The 17,371-nt window shown below is 36.2% G+C and overlaps 1 protein-coding gene across 2 annotated transcripts in view; it reads right to left on the reverse strand.

Moving 5' to 3' along the window:
• PLXDC2 (plexin domain containing 2) overlaps positions 1–17,371 on the reverse strand; it is a 467,666-nt gene that overhangs the window by 124,228 nt on the left and 326,067 nt on the right. For both annotated transcript variants that reach the window (XM_032880865.1, XM_032880866.1), the window contains exon 7: positions 1,607–1,706. In XM_032880865.1, the coding sequence (XP_032736756.1) occupies positions 1,607–1,706 (100 nt within the window). The remainder of the gene's footprint in view (positions 1–1,606; positions 1,707–17,371) is intronic.

The following is a 17,371-nucleotide window of genomic DNA, read 5'->3' on the forward strand; positions in this document are numbered from 1 at the left end:
GAGCAGAAATCAATGAAATTGAAACCAAAAAAAAAACAGTAGAACAAATCAACAAAACTAGGAGCTTGTTCTTCGAAAGAATTAATAAGATTGATAAACCCCTGGCCAGATTTATCAAAAAGAGAGAGAAAGGACCCAAATAAATAAAATCATGAATGAAATAGGAGAGATCACAATCAACACCAAAGAAATACAAACAATTTTAAGAACATACTATGAGCAACTATACGCCAGCAAATTTGAGAATGTGGAAGAAATGGATGCATTCCTAGAGACATTAAAACTACCAAAACTGAACCAGGAAGAAATAGAAAGCCTGAATAGACCCATAACCAGTATGACCCACCAATTGCACTATGGGGTATTTACCCTAAAGATAACAAATGTAGTCATTCGAAGGGGCACATGCATCCGAATGTTTATAGTAGCAACGTCCACAATAGCCAAACTATGGAAAGAATCTAGATGTTCATCAACAGATGAATGGATAAAGAAGGTGTGGTATATATATACAATGGAATACTATGCAGCCATCAAAAGAAATGAAATCTTGCCATTTGCAATACCTTGGATGGAACTAGAGGGCATTATGCTGAGCAAAATAGGTCAATCAGAGAAAGACAATTATCATATGATCTCCCTAATATGAGGAATTTGAGAGATAAAGTGGGGGGTTTGGGGGGAAGGGAAGGAAAAAATGAAACAAGATGGGATCGGGAGGGAGACAAACCATAAGAGACTCTTAATCTCACAAAATAAACTGAGGGTTGCTGTGGGGAGGGGGTATTGGGTTATGGGCATTGGGGAAGGTATGTGCTATGGTGAGTGCTGTGAAGTATGTAAACCTGGCAATTCACAGACCTGGACCCCTGGGGCAAAGAATACATTATATGTTAATTAAAAAAATAGAAATTTTCAAATGATGGCTAAATACATGATCAGAACTACTACCAATGGTGGTTTTCTGAATTTCTAATATTCTGAATTTCTAAAAATCTGAATTTCTAATATGATGAAGAGCTGCCCAAGTAACACATATGCTTTTATTCTACAAATGGAAACTAGACTAGATAAGTGAAAATGACTTAAACAACCAAAATACTTATCTTCTTTGGTAGGTATAGCTCAACCAAAGCTTTTATTTACTTCAATTTATACTTTTTCTTTCATCTTTCTTTAGACTGTTATACAAACATGATAGACATAAAAATGGCATAAAGCTACTCTTTTGCTGATAAATTTAAGCCAAAAACAAACAAACAAACAAATAAAACTCATACGCCCATCAGTCAAATAATCTGTCATTCCTTTATGCTCTTCTTATTAATGACAGAAATATACCTATGTCACCAAGCTAATAATCCCAAAGAAAACAAAATTACACACTGTTGGCCTGGCTTTTTAATTTTGCTTTACCTATATTATTAGTTGAAGAGTACCAGAGAGATAGCAAACACCAAGAAGAGTTATAAACAAAACAATATAATTTTCAAGCAGCAATTGGTTAAGTGATTCTGTTACTCTATCTATCACAACTGCCTGAAGTCAGTCTCCTTTAAATTTACCCCACAGCAGGCTCAGATTTTGCAATTACCCTTCTACATACTGGGAATTTGCTGGATCCTGTGGACAACGACAAAGGCATCAGACAGCCCCACTTTCACTGGGTGATTAGTCGAACTTATCTGTGTGACCAAGACAGGAATCTGGAAAAGAAAAAGCAGATTGCTATGTGTTAGATTTGAATTTCATTTTAGGTGGGGGCGGGTAGTGTGATCATCCTATTTACTGGATAAAGGTAGGATGGAGATGATGGACCAGGGAGAGAGTGAGCGGGAAATATCAGAGAAGAAAGGCATACAATAGCAAAACATAACATCTGTTTAGTGCTTTAGATGAGCTGAAGTGACAAGAGAGTTTCTGGTCTTATAGACAGCTGCTTGAGGATGAAAGTCAGTAGATTCTCAGGGAAAGTAACTGATGACAAATGCCAAACCTCATCGCACATATAGGCGCACCATGAATACATTCAGTGCTGGCTGTCATTTCAGGAATTGAGACTCTTCTTGTATCATCTGTTTTCCTAAAATACTTTATATTACTTTTCATGGCTTTTTAAAAAAATCCTTGTTTACAAGGGGCCTTATACATCCAATGCCTAGAGAAGGACAAATAGGTACACAGCTAAATATATATTTAACAAACCACTGTTGATTGATAGATAGTGAAACTTGGCAAGCGTTGATGGATGCTGAACTTCACTATTCTGATTGAAACCTATATGGAAAACTTATGAATTATTATGGGTCATCTCAAGGTCACATTTCCTAATTTAAACCTCAGTGAAACCCAAATCTGAATATGACAGATATTTTTTACATTTACAGTTTTAAAAAAATTAAAACATTCAGGATATATGAAATAGTTACAAATGAGACAAAGTCTTAAAGCCAATTTTTCTAGATTTAGAAAAGAATCAATGGAGATATGAGTACTATGTTTATTACCAGTTTTATAGACATAAAAATGGGCATGAAACCATCTGCAATAACTAATGGGCCAAGAAACAACAAGGGAAGGATAAATGTACCAAAAATCTTAAGGTGGAATAAGCAGACCATGGGCCATCTGTGGATAATTCATTTAAGACCGTATTTGATCAGACCTTGTTGTACAAAACATAATAAGCAGCCTAGAAATGAGAAGCCAGGAGAATAACTTGGGCAGAAGTTATAATAAGGCCTATACTACTCAATTTTTGTCCATGACATCATGAAATTGTAAAAGGGCTATTTTGTTGAAATTAACCAATGAAGAGCAAATTCTAATGTATCTGAAATTTATGGAATTATCTCCAAACAAGTAAATGTAAGACAAAATTTTCTCTTTATGTACTAAATTAGTCTGTTCTTAAACAATGTTACAGTATTGCCAATTTTATGTCAGTATGTCCAGTTCTTAACCAGCATTAAGAATATTCTGATGGGGCACCTGGGTGGGTCAGACAGTTAAGTGTTCAACTCTTGATTTGGCTTGGGTCATGATCTCAGGGTTGTGAAATTGAGCCCTGAAACTGGCTCACCCTCAGTGTGTAGTCTGCTTGTACCTCTCCCTCTTCCCCTCTTCTCTCACTCTCTTTCTCTCTCTAAAATAAATAAATAAAAATAAATACACTTTTTAAAAGAAGTAATCTGGTATTTGCACAGCAAAAACAAAACAAAACCAACATTTCTGTCCCTAAAGGTTCATTTGCTAAATGAACCTCTGACATACTTTATTTAGTGATTATTAAGCCATACTCAGTAATATATGTAACTCCTTTTCTTAGTGGACATTATATATTACCCAGTTTTATACACAATGTTGAGGAAAAAATGCTAATATAAGTGTAATTTATATTTAAGACAGACTTATAGGGCTGCCTGGGTGGCTTAATTGGTTAAGTGACTGCCTCTGGCTGGGGTCATGATCTCAGGGTCCTGGGATCCAGCCCCCCATCAGGCTCCCTGCTCGGTGAGGACACTGCTTCCCTCCTCCTTCTGCCTCTCCCCACCTACTTGTGCTTTTTTTTTCTCTCTCTCAAATAAAAATCTTTTAAAAAAGACAGACTTATAATTAAAGGAAAAAAGACAAAAATTAGAAAAAAACATAGACAATATTTCCAGTTCCAGTTATATTTTGTATATCCTAATAACCACTAAGTCACAATTGCTAAGTAGCATTATTCATACATGCCTGATCAGGATTAAGTATGAAATCTTTGCTAACTTGTATTTGTCACTTACTTTCATTCTCCAACATCTGTGACTGCAATTTCCCTCTGCAAGATGAGATATATTTTACCAGGTAATTCTGTGGTAAGTGATTGTATTTCTTCTTTTCCCATACTCAAAGCGGAACTTGAGTTTGTATTGCTATCAGTTGGAAAATACTATTATACTACCACAAATATTATATTTTTATACAAGAGCTTGTTTCTCGGGTCACATGTTTGGGTTCCTGCAGATCTCCTAGTATCTTATGCTTTCCCTCTTTACACACTTTCTATTCTACCTCTTCAGTCTTTCTTCCTTATCTCTTTCCTCAGCTAGCTACGTTCCACTTTGATTTCCTTTGCTCCATCTCTTTCTATCCTTTCACTCCCTTCCTTCATATTTTGTCTATGAGTCAAACCCTCTCCTCCTGTGCTTTTTATCTGTGGTGAACTGACTGTACTAATGGCCTCCATCAATGGCTTCCTTGTATCCATACCCTTTGCCTTGTCACTTTTGGTCCCTTCTCACTTGGACTCTGGCTCAGTAACATGGCAAAAGATGATGACAGCAAACGTCAAGCAAAAGAGAAGATTGAAAATGTACTTGCACATTTCCACCTCCTTTCTGGGATTCTGGCCAGTTCTATGATGGTATATGCTGTTGGTCTACTGAAAATATAAGAGAGGCATATGGAGAAATGTTTCCTTTGAGCAGAGGTCATCTTTGACCAGGTAGCCTCTAACCAATCCACCAGCTAACAGCTGGCACATGAATGAGACTGTTGAGATGAGCAAAGTCCAAACCAGATCAGTAAAACTGCCAAGTTGATCCATAGGTATCTTGTGAGAAATAAGAAATGGAGTTGTTTTAAGAAACTACATTTTGGGGTCATTTGTTACACAGTAATACTAACCAATACATTTTCTATTAGAGATCCAATAGCAAATACCTCTGGGTATTTCTACATAAAATGAAAAAGATTCTTCCTCCTTAGGTTCAGGGAATCAGATAAATACCTTCTTAACTTCTAGGTACAATTAAACTTGAAAGATGAGAATGTTCCAGTGGAAGAGTTTCATTTTCTGCATTTTGTTTTCACTCTTCTGTATCTCTTTATTTCCTAGTTTATGCTTTTTCTTCTGGATTCCAAAAGAATGAAGACTAATGTGTCTAAGTTACCTAGATTCAGACTTATTTAAACTAAGGAAAATCCATCCATATCAAAATGGGTAGCATAACAAGGTAGGTAGTCTTCTGTCATTGAAAATATCCTAAATTGGCCAGCCCTTCAGGAAGATAGTTGTATTTGACCTGTAAAGATGCTTTCAAGCCTCAGTTCAATGGCTTCACTCTATAGAACGATTTTGACTTTTCCAAGCTTCAACAAGTAAATTGTTAACTAGGGTGAAATATTCTATCTGTAAAGACAACTGAGGTAGGTAGAAATCATCCTCTGCTTCTACGAGAAACATTTTAACTCACTGCCAGTTTTCTACTTATACTTATTCATAGGGCAGTAACTTCTGAGGGCTGTGTCTGACAAACCACTACTACCATAAACATTTCTATTACGCATCTTAATATAATGTGGAAATATAAAGTAGAAATAAATTTCTGAGAATATTATTTACTATACAAAAATTATTTTTCCCGGGTGCCTGGGTGACCCAGTTGGTTGAGTGACTGCCTTTGGCTCAGGTCGTGATCCTGGACTTCCAGGATCGAGTCCTGCATTGGGCTCCCAGCTCCTTGGGGAGTCTGCTTCTCCCTCTGACCTTTTCCTCTCTCATGCTCTCTCTCACTCATCTCTCAAATAAATGAATAAAATCTTTAAAAAAATTATATTTCCTAAAAGGCATATGCACTCTAGATGCTCTTTGATAAGCCAGAATTCCTTCACTCATTTACTAGATATTAGCTAAATATTTTATGTATTACTGTAGGGATTATAGAAGAGACTAGAACAAATACCCTGCTATCACTGAGCTTATATTCTATAGGGCAGAGATTGACATAAAAACAAGTGAATATAAAAGACTAGAGTATGCTAAGAAAGTGTTAAGGAGGAAACTAAAGCGTGGTAAAGAGAGAGAAGGGGATGGGGCCTTCCTTAAGAGAAGGAGTCACAGAAAGTTTCTGTGATGAGATGACTTTTCTGTAGTCATGAGCTTGCCATGTGGATATGTGAGGAAAACTCTGAGTAGAAGGACCAGTACAGGCCAAGGTTTTGACTTAATTGTTTTTGGTGTCTTTCAGAATTAAAAGGTTATCACTGGAGAAGGAGGAATTACTAAGATTGTCAAAGGAGATGAGAGGTGGTGGAGGTAGATCATAGGGAGCATGCATTCCCCACAAGCTATGGCAATGACTGAGGTTGATTTCACGTTGTAGAGTGAAGGTTTAGAGGATTTTGAACAGAGGAAGGATGTTCTTTTACATCTGAAAAAGACCAATCACCCTGGCTTCTGTGTGATCATGACTGTAGGGGGCAAGGGGAGATGCAGAAGCTAGTTAAGAAGGTATCACAGTTTTCTGGAAAAGAGATGGGTGGCTTGGACTATACTAGAGTGATGCATGTAGGAGATGGAAGTGATAGAAAGATGGATTCCAGATGAATTGTGAAAGCACTGCTATGAAGCCAGGTCATGGATTTGAAGAGGGTGTGAGAAAGAGGAGAGCCAATGATGTCACCACAGCCTTGGTGTAAGTGAAAGAATGGTGTTGAGCTCTTCGTTGGGGTCACTGTGTTGTACACCTAGGCGGTGCTTTCAGACTGCAAGCCATGAGAAAGAAGTTGTCTGTCCATGAGAAGGGCCACCTGGAAAGCACTGGAGAAGAGTACTGAGACGTCCAGAGATGGACAGGTGAGAAGCAGAAGATTTGGAAAAGGATGATTTTATGGCAATACCACTGGCCTCAAATGTTTTTCTTTAAACTTTTACAGAGTTCATGAATACAAGTACAGATTTTCTAAAACTGGGGTCTTTTATTATTAATTTTTATTAAATATTAAAAGAAAATGTACAAGAAGCTCTTGGTTTCCTACATTTTCCAAGAAGGCACCAAGCCATTTATGAAACAATTGCACATAAGGTTTTGAAAACACTACTTTTGACAAGTGAATTAAATGCTTCATATGGTAAAAGATTAATGAGGAAAAGATGAACAATTCCAAGTTTTATCATAGACTTCTTTCAGAAATAGTCTGTCTCTTTCCCACCTGAGATTGTCATATATCCTTTTACCTTGCTTTCTTGGACTGTAATCTTTTTATTTCCAGACATCAAAGGCATGGGGCTGTTCTCTAAAAGGATCATTCATCCACTCACTTACTGTGGGTAAGGAATCGGGCTGTGTCAGCTCTTTGTGAGCAAGTCAGACCAGTCTGCAGGATTCCATGTGAGTATTTAATTTAGGGACCATTAGGATGAATCAGGAGGACTGTTAAAAGTCACATTGAACTTGAATTACTTTGACTAATAGCAACAGAGCAATTGTGTGTGTGGGGTGTGTATCTGTGTATAAATAAACCATCAAGAATTATAGTCAGTATCACACAAATTAGCATAAGAGAGGGTCTGGTCTGTCATTAGCATAAGAAAGTCACCTATTCTATAGAAGACTCTCTATGTACAAGAATATGAAGTACTCAAGTCAGAGAAGCTAGGGCCAATGATGATGTCCAGGCACTCTAAAAATTTTGCTTTATGGGAAGCAGTATTTTTTTTATCCTTTCTACAAATTTCCAGTCATACTCAAAATATTTCCTAAATGGGGTGCCTGGATGGCTCTGTCATTAAGCGTCTGCCTTAGGCTCGGGTCATGATCCCAGGGTCCTGGGATGGAGACCCACATTGGGCTCCCTGCTTGGTGGGGAGCCTGCTTCTCCCTCTCCCACTCCCTCTGCTTGTGTTCCCTTTCTCACTGTGTCTCTATCAAAGAAATAAATAAAATCTTAAAAAAATATATTTCTAAGTTAGTTCCTAGGGTTTTCAGGAAGCCATTCTGAAATAGTACCAACTCTAAACTATAGAGGCTTTTTTTTTAAGAAAAAAAGAAATGTACCTTCATTATTTTCAAGTGTCTCTAATAGCTGCCTTTTTATGTTTGAAGCAAAGCTAAATTTTCACTCAGACTCTGTATGATTTGTATTGAATCATAAATTTCTGATAATGACTTTTACAATTACATTCATTCCACAGATAGTTATAGAAAAGGAACATTAACACCAGCTGAAATGTGCTTCCATTTCAGCTTACACAAGCATTTATAAATTCTTATTTTTTAGGTATTTAAATTTTCGTTCCATTTTGCAGGACACAGAAAAGACTATTATTTAAGTATAAATTTTTCTATAAGTGATATAATGAAGCAAATGAAGTATATAGACACAGAAAGGAGCTGCAATAAGCAGATGAAATTAAGACAGGAAAAAAATATTAGGGATAGGCCAAGGTAGGGCAGAGCACACTGGTCTGCAGGGGAAGGTTCAGAGACAAAAGCTGTTGTCTTTTCCATGCTGTGATGTCATTCTCCAGGATACAGGGGCCCAACACGACCCATAAAACATGAAGTTTTACCTCTGTCTCTGAAACAGTTAGGGAGGTAACAGCATGCTGTTTGAATCAGAGGTAATGGGATTTTATCTTCCTCTCTCTTCTGCATGGCAATCCTCACCAAAACATTCATTAGTTTCCATTACGGACCCAGCTATCTATCTAACAGGCGGCACAGCATCTCAACAAGAGCTTGATTGCGTAGTGTGCCTTCCAAAGTAGGAATCACATGCCTATCACTGGAGAAGAATTACCCTAAACTAATTTTTGTTCACTCGCTAATTAGCAACATGGTGTCAAGCAGGTTAACATATATACATTGAAGAAAACCCAAGGCTTACTATTTTGCCCATTCTCACCTACATTCAGCTTTTAACTTCCTACCTCATCACCTTTAAATGTCAGATCTGGCTTCTCTGTTACTCAGTAGGGCATCCAATTATAAGGAGTCATGCTTTTTCTTTATTACGATCAAAACAACACATAAAGTCCTCAGTATTAGTGCTTGGTTGTCTGAAAACTGCCTTTCGAACAGAAAGGCTTTCAATTAAATTTGACAATATAAAAATCCACTTGCTTTCCTGCATATTGTTAACATTTTGCACAACTATTTTAGTCTTTTTTTAGCTTACAGTTACCGATCTCCTTTCATATGCCGGGTATTGAGCACTTGGGTATGAAAGCAAAGGAGAGCCATAAGCCAAAAATATGTTCTTTTTTTGTTGTTTTTAATTTAATTTAATTTTTTTCAGTGTTCCAAAATTCATTGTTCATGCGCCACACCCAGTGCTCCATGCTATACGTGCCCTCCATAATACCCACCACCAGGCTCACCCAACCCCTTGCCCCTCTCCCCTCCAAAACCCTCAGTTTGTTTCTCAGAGTTAGAGATATGTTCTTAACAGCCCTCTCTCCCCCACCTCCATAATCACAGCCTATAGAGAATCTGGAAGCAGAACAACATACGGCTAATAAGTAAGGACAGCCCCTCTATTAAACGAGGAGTTTTAAGCTGAATCTTTATATAAACTAGTGCTAGCCTAGGGTAAGAACAAAGAAACTGCTGTGGGAGAGACTGGAGGGAACATAACTAAAGTACACTTCCCAGTGAACTATTGCTACGTAGAAATGCAGAGCAAGTGATCGAGGGCTTCTGATTTTTCAAGGGGCAACACGAATCTGTATTCTTATTTAAAACCCTCTGATATCTAAATGTTGGTAACAGGTCCATTTTGCAAACACACACTCACGCATGCACACACACACACAATCACTGTGAGCTCTGATTTAAAGAGTACCCCAAATGAACTAACAACTAGAGTTGGAGCTTCATATAAAATAAGACACTGAGGCAGACGACTGTCTGAAGAAGGTTGTGCAGTGGGGCTCAAGACAGTAAAACCATGCTGGGAACTCTATCTGGGTTTACAGGTAGACAAGGGAGCTTGCCTACAACGTGGCCTGGGAATAAAACACAAGAGGAAAAGAGTGGGGATTGGGAAACTACTTGAGCTTAGAAAGACGAGAGGAATACACAGTCCTTTCCCCTCAAGGAGAGACGAAAGAGCTCTATGGCCATGGAGCGTGAGAGCAGGAGGATAGGATGTGGCTTGATATCGGCAAGAGCAACCTCCCAGTGACCTCTCAGGGATGAAAGGGAGGAAGGCTTCAAGGAGAAAATGCACCACAAAGACGAAACACATTCAACAAGAAAACAACAACTAGGGGCAGGGCCAGCATTATAGTAAGTTTCCTTTTTTGTTTGTTTGTTTGTTTGTTTTTTTAAAGATTTACTTATTTATTTGAAAGGGAGAGAAGAGAGAGAGAGAGCGCACATAAGTTGGTGAGGGAAAGAGAGAATCTTCAAGCAGAGTCCCCACTAAGTATGGAGTCCAATGTGAGGCTCAATCCCAGGACTCTGAGATCACGACCTGAGCTGAAATCAAGAATTGTATGCTCAACCTACTAAGCCACCAGGTGCCCCAAAATTTCTCCTTTTAAAACTTTTTTCTAGGTAGATCCTGTTATTGGAACATTATAAAGAGAAAATGGTTCAATTTGTCATTTTCTTACACTGTGAAAAGTAAAAAGAAATTAAAACATCAGGAGCTTTTATATGTGATATAACTTAAAAAAGTATATCCACAAATGCAAATGAATTAGATTCTAAATAAAGGTATGTAGATATCATTTTATATTTCATGTATTTAAAATATGGACAACACTATAATGTAAAATCATCTGTGTCTACATCTTTAGAATGATTTCTTAAGGGTTTATAATCAGCATTTTATGTCATCTAGGTTTTCTCAACCTTGAATCATAAATTTATTAATTTTATAAATTTTATTTGAATTTTATTTGAATATAAATATATAATGTATAGGTATATATCTCAAACATATATCTGTATATATATGTAATTCTAGTAATTTACTGCACAACTATAAAGCTTTTTGGATGCATATGTATTATATAAACACATGTCCAATGTTCTCACACACAGAGCAGTAGCCATAAAGGCAAATAACTTCATTTCAATGGCAAATGTTTCACTGCTCAGTTCTTTTTGGGTTTCTCTTATTCTCTTGAATTATTTTTTTCCATAAATTCTACAAGCTCAGCAAGTGTTCATCTTTCAGTACTTACAGGATGATTACTATGAATGAAGACTCATTACAGTTTAAATAAGAGAAATAGTCTTAAAAGAAATTTTCAAAATGTATTAAGGGTGCCATTTAAACCTACACCCAATTGGCAAAGGTGATTTATTAACTATGCATTCTTCCACAGAAACAGTGGAAGTTAGTGGATGTTACACTAAGGTACATTAAGTTTAAACACTTAAATGATAAAATAGATTAGAAAGTGATTTTACTTAATAAGTAATAAAGTTCTTCTATACTGACCTCCTCTAAGATTTGCTAAAGGAGACAGTCAGGTATTCAACCAAGAAAATGGATAGAATAGGCTGACTCACAGGTAGGGTATACATTCTCTATGATTTCCCCCTGCTGCCATATAGAAGGATTATATGACTTTTTTTCAATTGCACTGTCTGAAATTGATGATTACCCTATCCCTCCCATGAGCTGGTTAAAAGAAAATAACCATATTTGCAAGAGAAACAAAAAGAATCACATCCTCCCCTAGTTTGTATCTAAAGTAACATTAAATTCAAAATACAAGAGGAGAAATAATGCAATAAATTCAAAATAAAAAAGAGAAACACAAATCAGAGGAAATGTAACTTCTGAAATATTATGGTATACTACAAAAGACAGCATCAGGATTGTAAGAAATCTGATTTCAAACTCCTAATGTTTTTGGAATGAAATCTAAGAGTAGGTAGATACCTTGTTATATTATCAATGGTCCCAAATTTTAGGTCTATATCTACCGTAATCAAGCAAACAAGCATCATTATTCAATAGTAACTAAAAACAATATAAAGAATATGGGTTCTAGGTCACAGCTGGTTATTAACAGAATAGGAAATGGGAATGGTGATTTTCCAAATTCTAATCGTTTAAGAAAGGGTGCCTGTTTTATATTTTATTTTATTTTATTTTTTTAACTACATACAACCTCTTTTCATTTTTTTAAATATTAATAAAACAGGAGAACCTGGGTGGCTCAGTTGTTAAGCATCTGCCTTCAGCTCAGGACATGATCCTAAGGTCCTGAGATCCAGCCCTACATCAGGCTCCCTGCTCAGTGGGAAGCCTGCTTCTCTCTCTTGCACTCCCCTGCTTGTATTCCATCTCCTGCTGTCTCTCTCTTTGTCATATAAATAAATAAAATCTTTAAAAAAGAGATTAGTAAAATAAAATAAATGTTATGGAAAGGCAAACCATTCTTTCTTGTGTTCTCAAGAGGGTTATAGCATAATAATGACTAGCTAGGAAAGACTGTCCAAGATATTGAAGTGAGTGAAGCAGTTCAGTCATTTCTGTTTTTTTTTTTTTAAAGATTTATTTATTTATTTTAGGGGGGGTACACAAGAGGAGGGGGAGGTGTAAAGGGAGAAGGAGAGAAATTTAAGCAGACTCCTCGCTGAGCATAGTGCCTGACACAAGGCTCAAAGGGGGCTGAATCTCATGACCTGGAGATCATTATCTAGAGATCACGACCTGAGCAAAAACCCAGTCAGATGCTTAACTGACTGCACCATCAAGGTGCCCTCAGTTTAGTTATTTCTTGAAAAGGAAGTCAGAGGGAGGCAGTACAGGACAGTGATTACGTCTACAGGCTTTGGAGTTATATTCCCTTGGATGAATCTTTGTTTAATAATTTGAGAAAGTTACTGAACCTCTCTGGATGTTTCAGTTCCTTGCTCTATAAATGATAAAAGCAACTACCTCCGTGTGTGTGTGTGTGTGTGTGTGTGTGTGTGAGAGAGAGAGAGAGAGAGAGAGAATTATATGAGCAAACTTTTTTTTAAAGATTTTGTTTATTTATTTGACAGAGATCACAAGTAGGCAGGGAGGCAGGCAGAGAGAGGAGGAATATGAGATAAATTTTAAGCACTTAGGTCACTGCCTGGCATGTATGAAGAGTTCAATAAATGCTAGATTGTATCAAATTAGGAGATGGTTATTAAAAGTGAATGGGACTTCTGGCTATGGCAGACAAACTTGTAAAAGACCATTTCTCCTACTGAGATCAAGCAGGAAAGATAAATAACATATGGATAGCACCTGTTGAAGGCATCAGGCAGCCATCAAACAGCAGACTCGAACAGCCAAGATTCCAGAAAAAGGAAATCACAGAAGTGAATGCAATACCACCTTCCTATCAATGCATCTGGCAATTTACAAGCAAGATTTAGAGACTGAGAAACTGAACAGAACTTCAGATTTGAAGCTGAGGAAAACACAGGGGATCAGGGCCATTAAGGCAAAAGGTCCTGTAGTAAAACCCAGACCTGGGTGGAGGTTCCTGAAAGACTACGTTCTAAGAGTAAGTGCTAACCAGAAATACACCAGTCTTTATAAGGACTGATGCTCAACTTTGAATGAGCTTAGCCCTGACAGTATTAAATAATCTGTTCCATCCTACCTGCCAAAAAGAAAAAGCAAACACTCATTGGAGGAAGAAAACATCATCCACAACCTCAAAGTATCTTTTTAGTGGTTGTAAACAATGCCCAACATTGGATCAAAAATTATCTGGCATGCAAGGAGATGGGACCAATGGATGAAAATCTAGAGGAGAAGCCAAATAAAAAAAAAAAAAAAAAGACATGATAGAAACAGACCCACAGGAAACCTAGATAAAGCCATAAACTTTAAAGGAACTATTATTATTATATTAAGGAAATAGAGGGCAAGATGGTTAATTTTATCAGATAATTAAAATCGATGCCCAAGACACAAATGGATACTGTGAAACTGGAAAATGCATTAAAGTGAACAGTTGGTAATCTGACAGAAAATTAAGAAAAAGACAATCTGCTTTTTGGGTTTTCACTTCATCCCAAGTAAATGGTATCTTTAAAGTGAACTAAAATAAACAGCTGTGTAACAATGGGGAACTATAACTTAGAATAGAATTTTAAATCTTTAGTTCAAAAATACAGAGCTACAATCTCAGGAAAGGTAACTTACTTATTTAAAGGAATCCAAACCTCCACTATTCCTTTTACCAGTATGGCTAGAAGAACATTGGGATTTTGATGGGGGAGCACTGAATGACCCAAAGAAATCTGTATTCACTCCTATTTTAAACAGCAGTAGTACCCTCTTACCTCAATTCTATTATAAGCAAAATTGTTATGAGTGCAAATGTATGTTCTAATTTTGACCATTATTGATCTAGTTTGTACTGTAAAAAATTATACTGTTGGAGAAATGACTATATGAGGAACATGGCAGAGTTGAAGGTCATCTGAGTGGTTAGTATGGGCAGATGGCATCTTAAGAGTTAATAAAAGAAACATAATTATCCACTGGAATACATCACTTGAGGGAAATAAAAACGAAATTTGTGTCAATAAGTTTATTCAATGCATTACTAATTTTACTCTACAATTAAACCAAGTGCTCTGTTGGTAGTTTCTGCATACATCGGATTTTTTTCTTCTCACTCACATAAAATAAAATAAAACAAAGCTGGAATTAGCCAGTTAGGAGAAACTTAGTACAGAAAGACTTATACTTAATTGCCTATCTGTAATGTTGGTTCTGTAAATTTAACCTGGACAGGAACACAAAATTATACTCTTTATTAAGTCCTTATGATTTCACTAGTAACTCAACTAGGAATACTTTTAACTGTATGAGATTGTAATTGTGTCATTTATTGGAGTCAGATAAAAAGATTATTAAACACCAAACATTAGCCAATATTTATTAAAAATGAGAATATATTTGTGAATTATTACACATAGTCTTCTTGGGAAAGAAAAAAACAATGTTGAGGTACCTTGGCCTCACCAAATTAGACCCTTTAGTCCTGGATTTGTCCTTAACTAACTCTGCAACCTCAAGCATGTTATTTAACCTTTCTGATGCAGTATGCTTAGCTATAAAATAAAGATAATTTTGCATGATCTAATTCTATAATTAAGCTATACACATTTATTAAATACCTTCAGCACCAGTGCCTTTATGAATATTAGGAATATACGATATTGCTGAAGAATAGAAAACTATACTGTATGTGAAAGCACCTTGTGAAGGATAATACATTATGTAAACAACTAACTATTTTATGCTATTTTGATCATAAATGTTTTCTAGAAATGTCAGAAACATCTAGTTTTCTTCTCAAGTGCAAGGGAACCCTTACTGTGGCAAATTTTACAAATAGAAATTTACATCAGCAAAATAAAATGTATGACAATTACTGGAAAAAATTAAGGTATAATGTGAAATAAAAAGTTGCTTTCTTTTTTTTTTAATCATTTTTTAAATTTATTTTCAGCATAACAGTATTCATTGTTTTTGTACCACACCCAGTGCTCCACGCAATCCGTGCCCTCTCTAATACCCACCACCTGGTTCCCCCAACCTCCCACCTCTTCAAACCCTTCAGATTGTTTTTCAGAGTCCATAGTCTCTCATGGTTCACCTCCCCTTCCAATTTCCCTCAACTCCTTTCTCCTAACTCCCCATGTCCTCCATGCTATTTGTTATGCTCCACAAATAAGTGAAACCATATGATAATTGACTCTCTTTGCTTGACTTATTTCACTCAGCATAATCTCTTCCAGTCCCGTCCATGCTACCCAAAAGTTGGGTATTCATCCTTTCTGATGGAGGCATCATACTCCATAGTGTATATGGACCACATCTTCCTTATCCATTCATCCGTTGAAGGGCATCTTGGTTCTTTCCACAGTTTGGCAACCGTGGCCAGTGCTGCTATAAACATTGGGGTACAGATGGCCCTTCTTTTCACTACATCTGTTTGGGGTAAATACCCAGTAGTGCAATTGCAGGGTCATAGGGAAGTTCTATTTTTAATTTCTTGAGGAATCTCCACACTGTTCTCCAAAGAGGCTGCACCAACTTGCATTCCCACCAACAGTGTAAGAGGGTTCCCCTTTCTCCACATCCACTCCAACACATGTTGTTTCCTGTCTTGATAATTTTGGCCATTCTAAGTGGTGTAAGGTGATATCTCAATGTGGTTTCTAACCAGAATAAAGAAAGAACAATAAGGCCAATAATAAAGCAATGACTTCTTTAGAACTCTGGGTTCAGAAGGACTAATGTTTAATAGGATAATAGTCTGGAAATACAAAGAAAGTGTTAAAATTGCCTATCAGTGTAATATTCCCCATGACAAAACAGGAAAATCAGAGTGGGAAATTTTTCTTTGATTACAATAAAGAAACAAAAAACATTTAAAAAATACCAAATCCACTACAAAGAAGGAATAGAAAAAATGAACTGTTATTCTGCAATGTGAGACATCCATGGAGAATAGTATAAATAAAGATGATGATTTTTATAATCAAGACTAGAAAGAGAGACCACAATAATAAAAAAAAAAAAAAATCTGTTTTGAAAAAGCCTACAGTTAGTGAGATTTAAGACCCTAGGCTTACTGACCCTACTTCTTTCCAGAAACTTTGCCACTGCTGGTTAAAATAGTTGAAAATTAACATTCTATAACGATACTTTGCAGTTTTAGAATTATACTAGATTATTATGAAAACTAGAAATGAACGAGTCCCTTTGAGCTATATTCTCCCAGCTTGCAAGTAAGGTGATACAAGAATATGAAGGGCTATGATATTAAACCATAGCTGTGGATAAGAAGCACCAAGCAGATCAGATTCTATGATTCTATATTATATTCTATTTATATTATTACCCCCAAGTAAAAGTGATCAATACCACATGGAAGAATTCTCCAAAGGAGTGGAAATATTTGAAATGATTATAAGATTTCCAAAAGCTGACCTAGTTAACTGAAATAAAACTATCTCTCACCCTATAGAAAAGATGAATTTCAGAAAACTTGACCAAAGTGAATAATTTTAAAATTTTCAACATACTTTTACTAGTCAAGGATGCATTTGTTAACAAAAAATAACCCTTCAAATGATATACTGAGTCTGTACTATTATAAATACCCATTAACCCATGGGTTAATATGCTTAGCAACCGTCTAAAATATCACATCTACTGTTCCTGGAATATTTTTCTTTTATTCTTTTTTTTTTTCTGAAATTTTTTCTTATATTTATTTTGTTCCCCTAAAGTTTAGGTTGTCTAATATACTGTGATTATATTGTCAATAGACTTTCTAAGCTATCCATGTTATTATTCTAATTTAGACATTCTATAAATTTAAGGCAATAATTTAGTAAATCTCCATTCTTTGCTTTGTGAATTTGGTAAAATGAAACAAACCATAAGTTTAAATTCCATTCTTATTTCTGTCACTTAGAATGCTAATTAATTTTGCCTATCAGGTTGAAATATACACTGGTTAAAGGGATTGTGGGTCCTAATATGCCTTCAGTATTGGGTCATGGAACCACACAAGTTTTCATGTATAATAATACTTTGGGAGTTAGAATCAAAATATGTCATGGAAATTGAA

The sequence above is a fragment of the Lontra canadensis genome, unplaced genomic scaffold (assembly GCF_010015895.1).
Source record: "Lontra canadensis isolate GAN:19392208 unplaced genomic scaffold, GSC_riverotter_1.0 scaffold72, whole genome shotgun sequence".
NCBI classification, from domain to species: Eukaryota; Metazoa; Chordata; class Mammalia; order Carnivora; family Mustelidae; genus Lontra; species Lontra canadensis.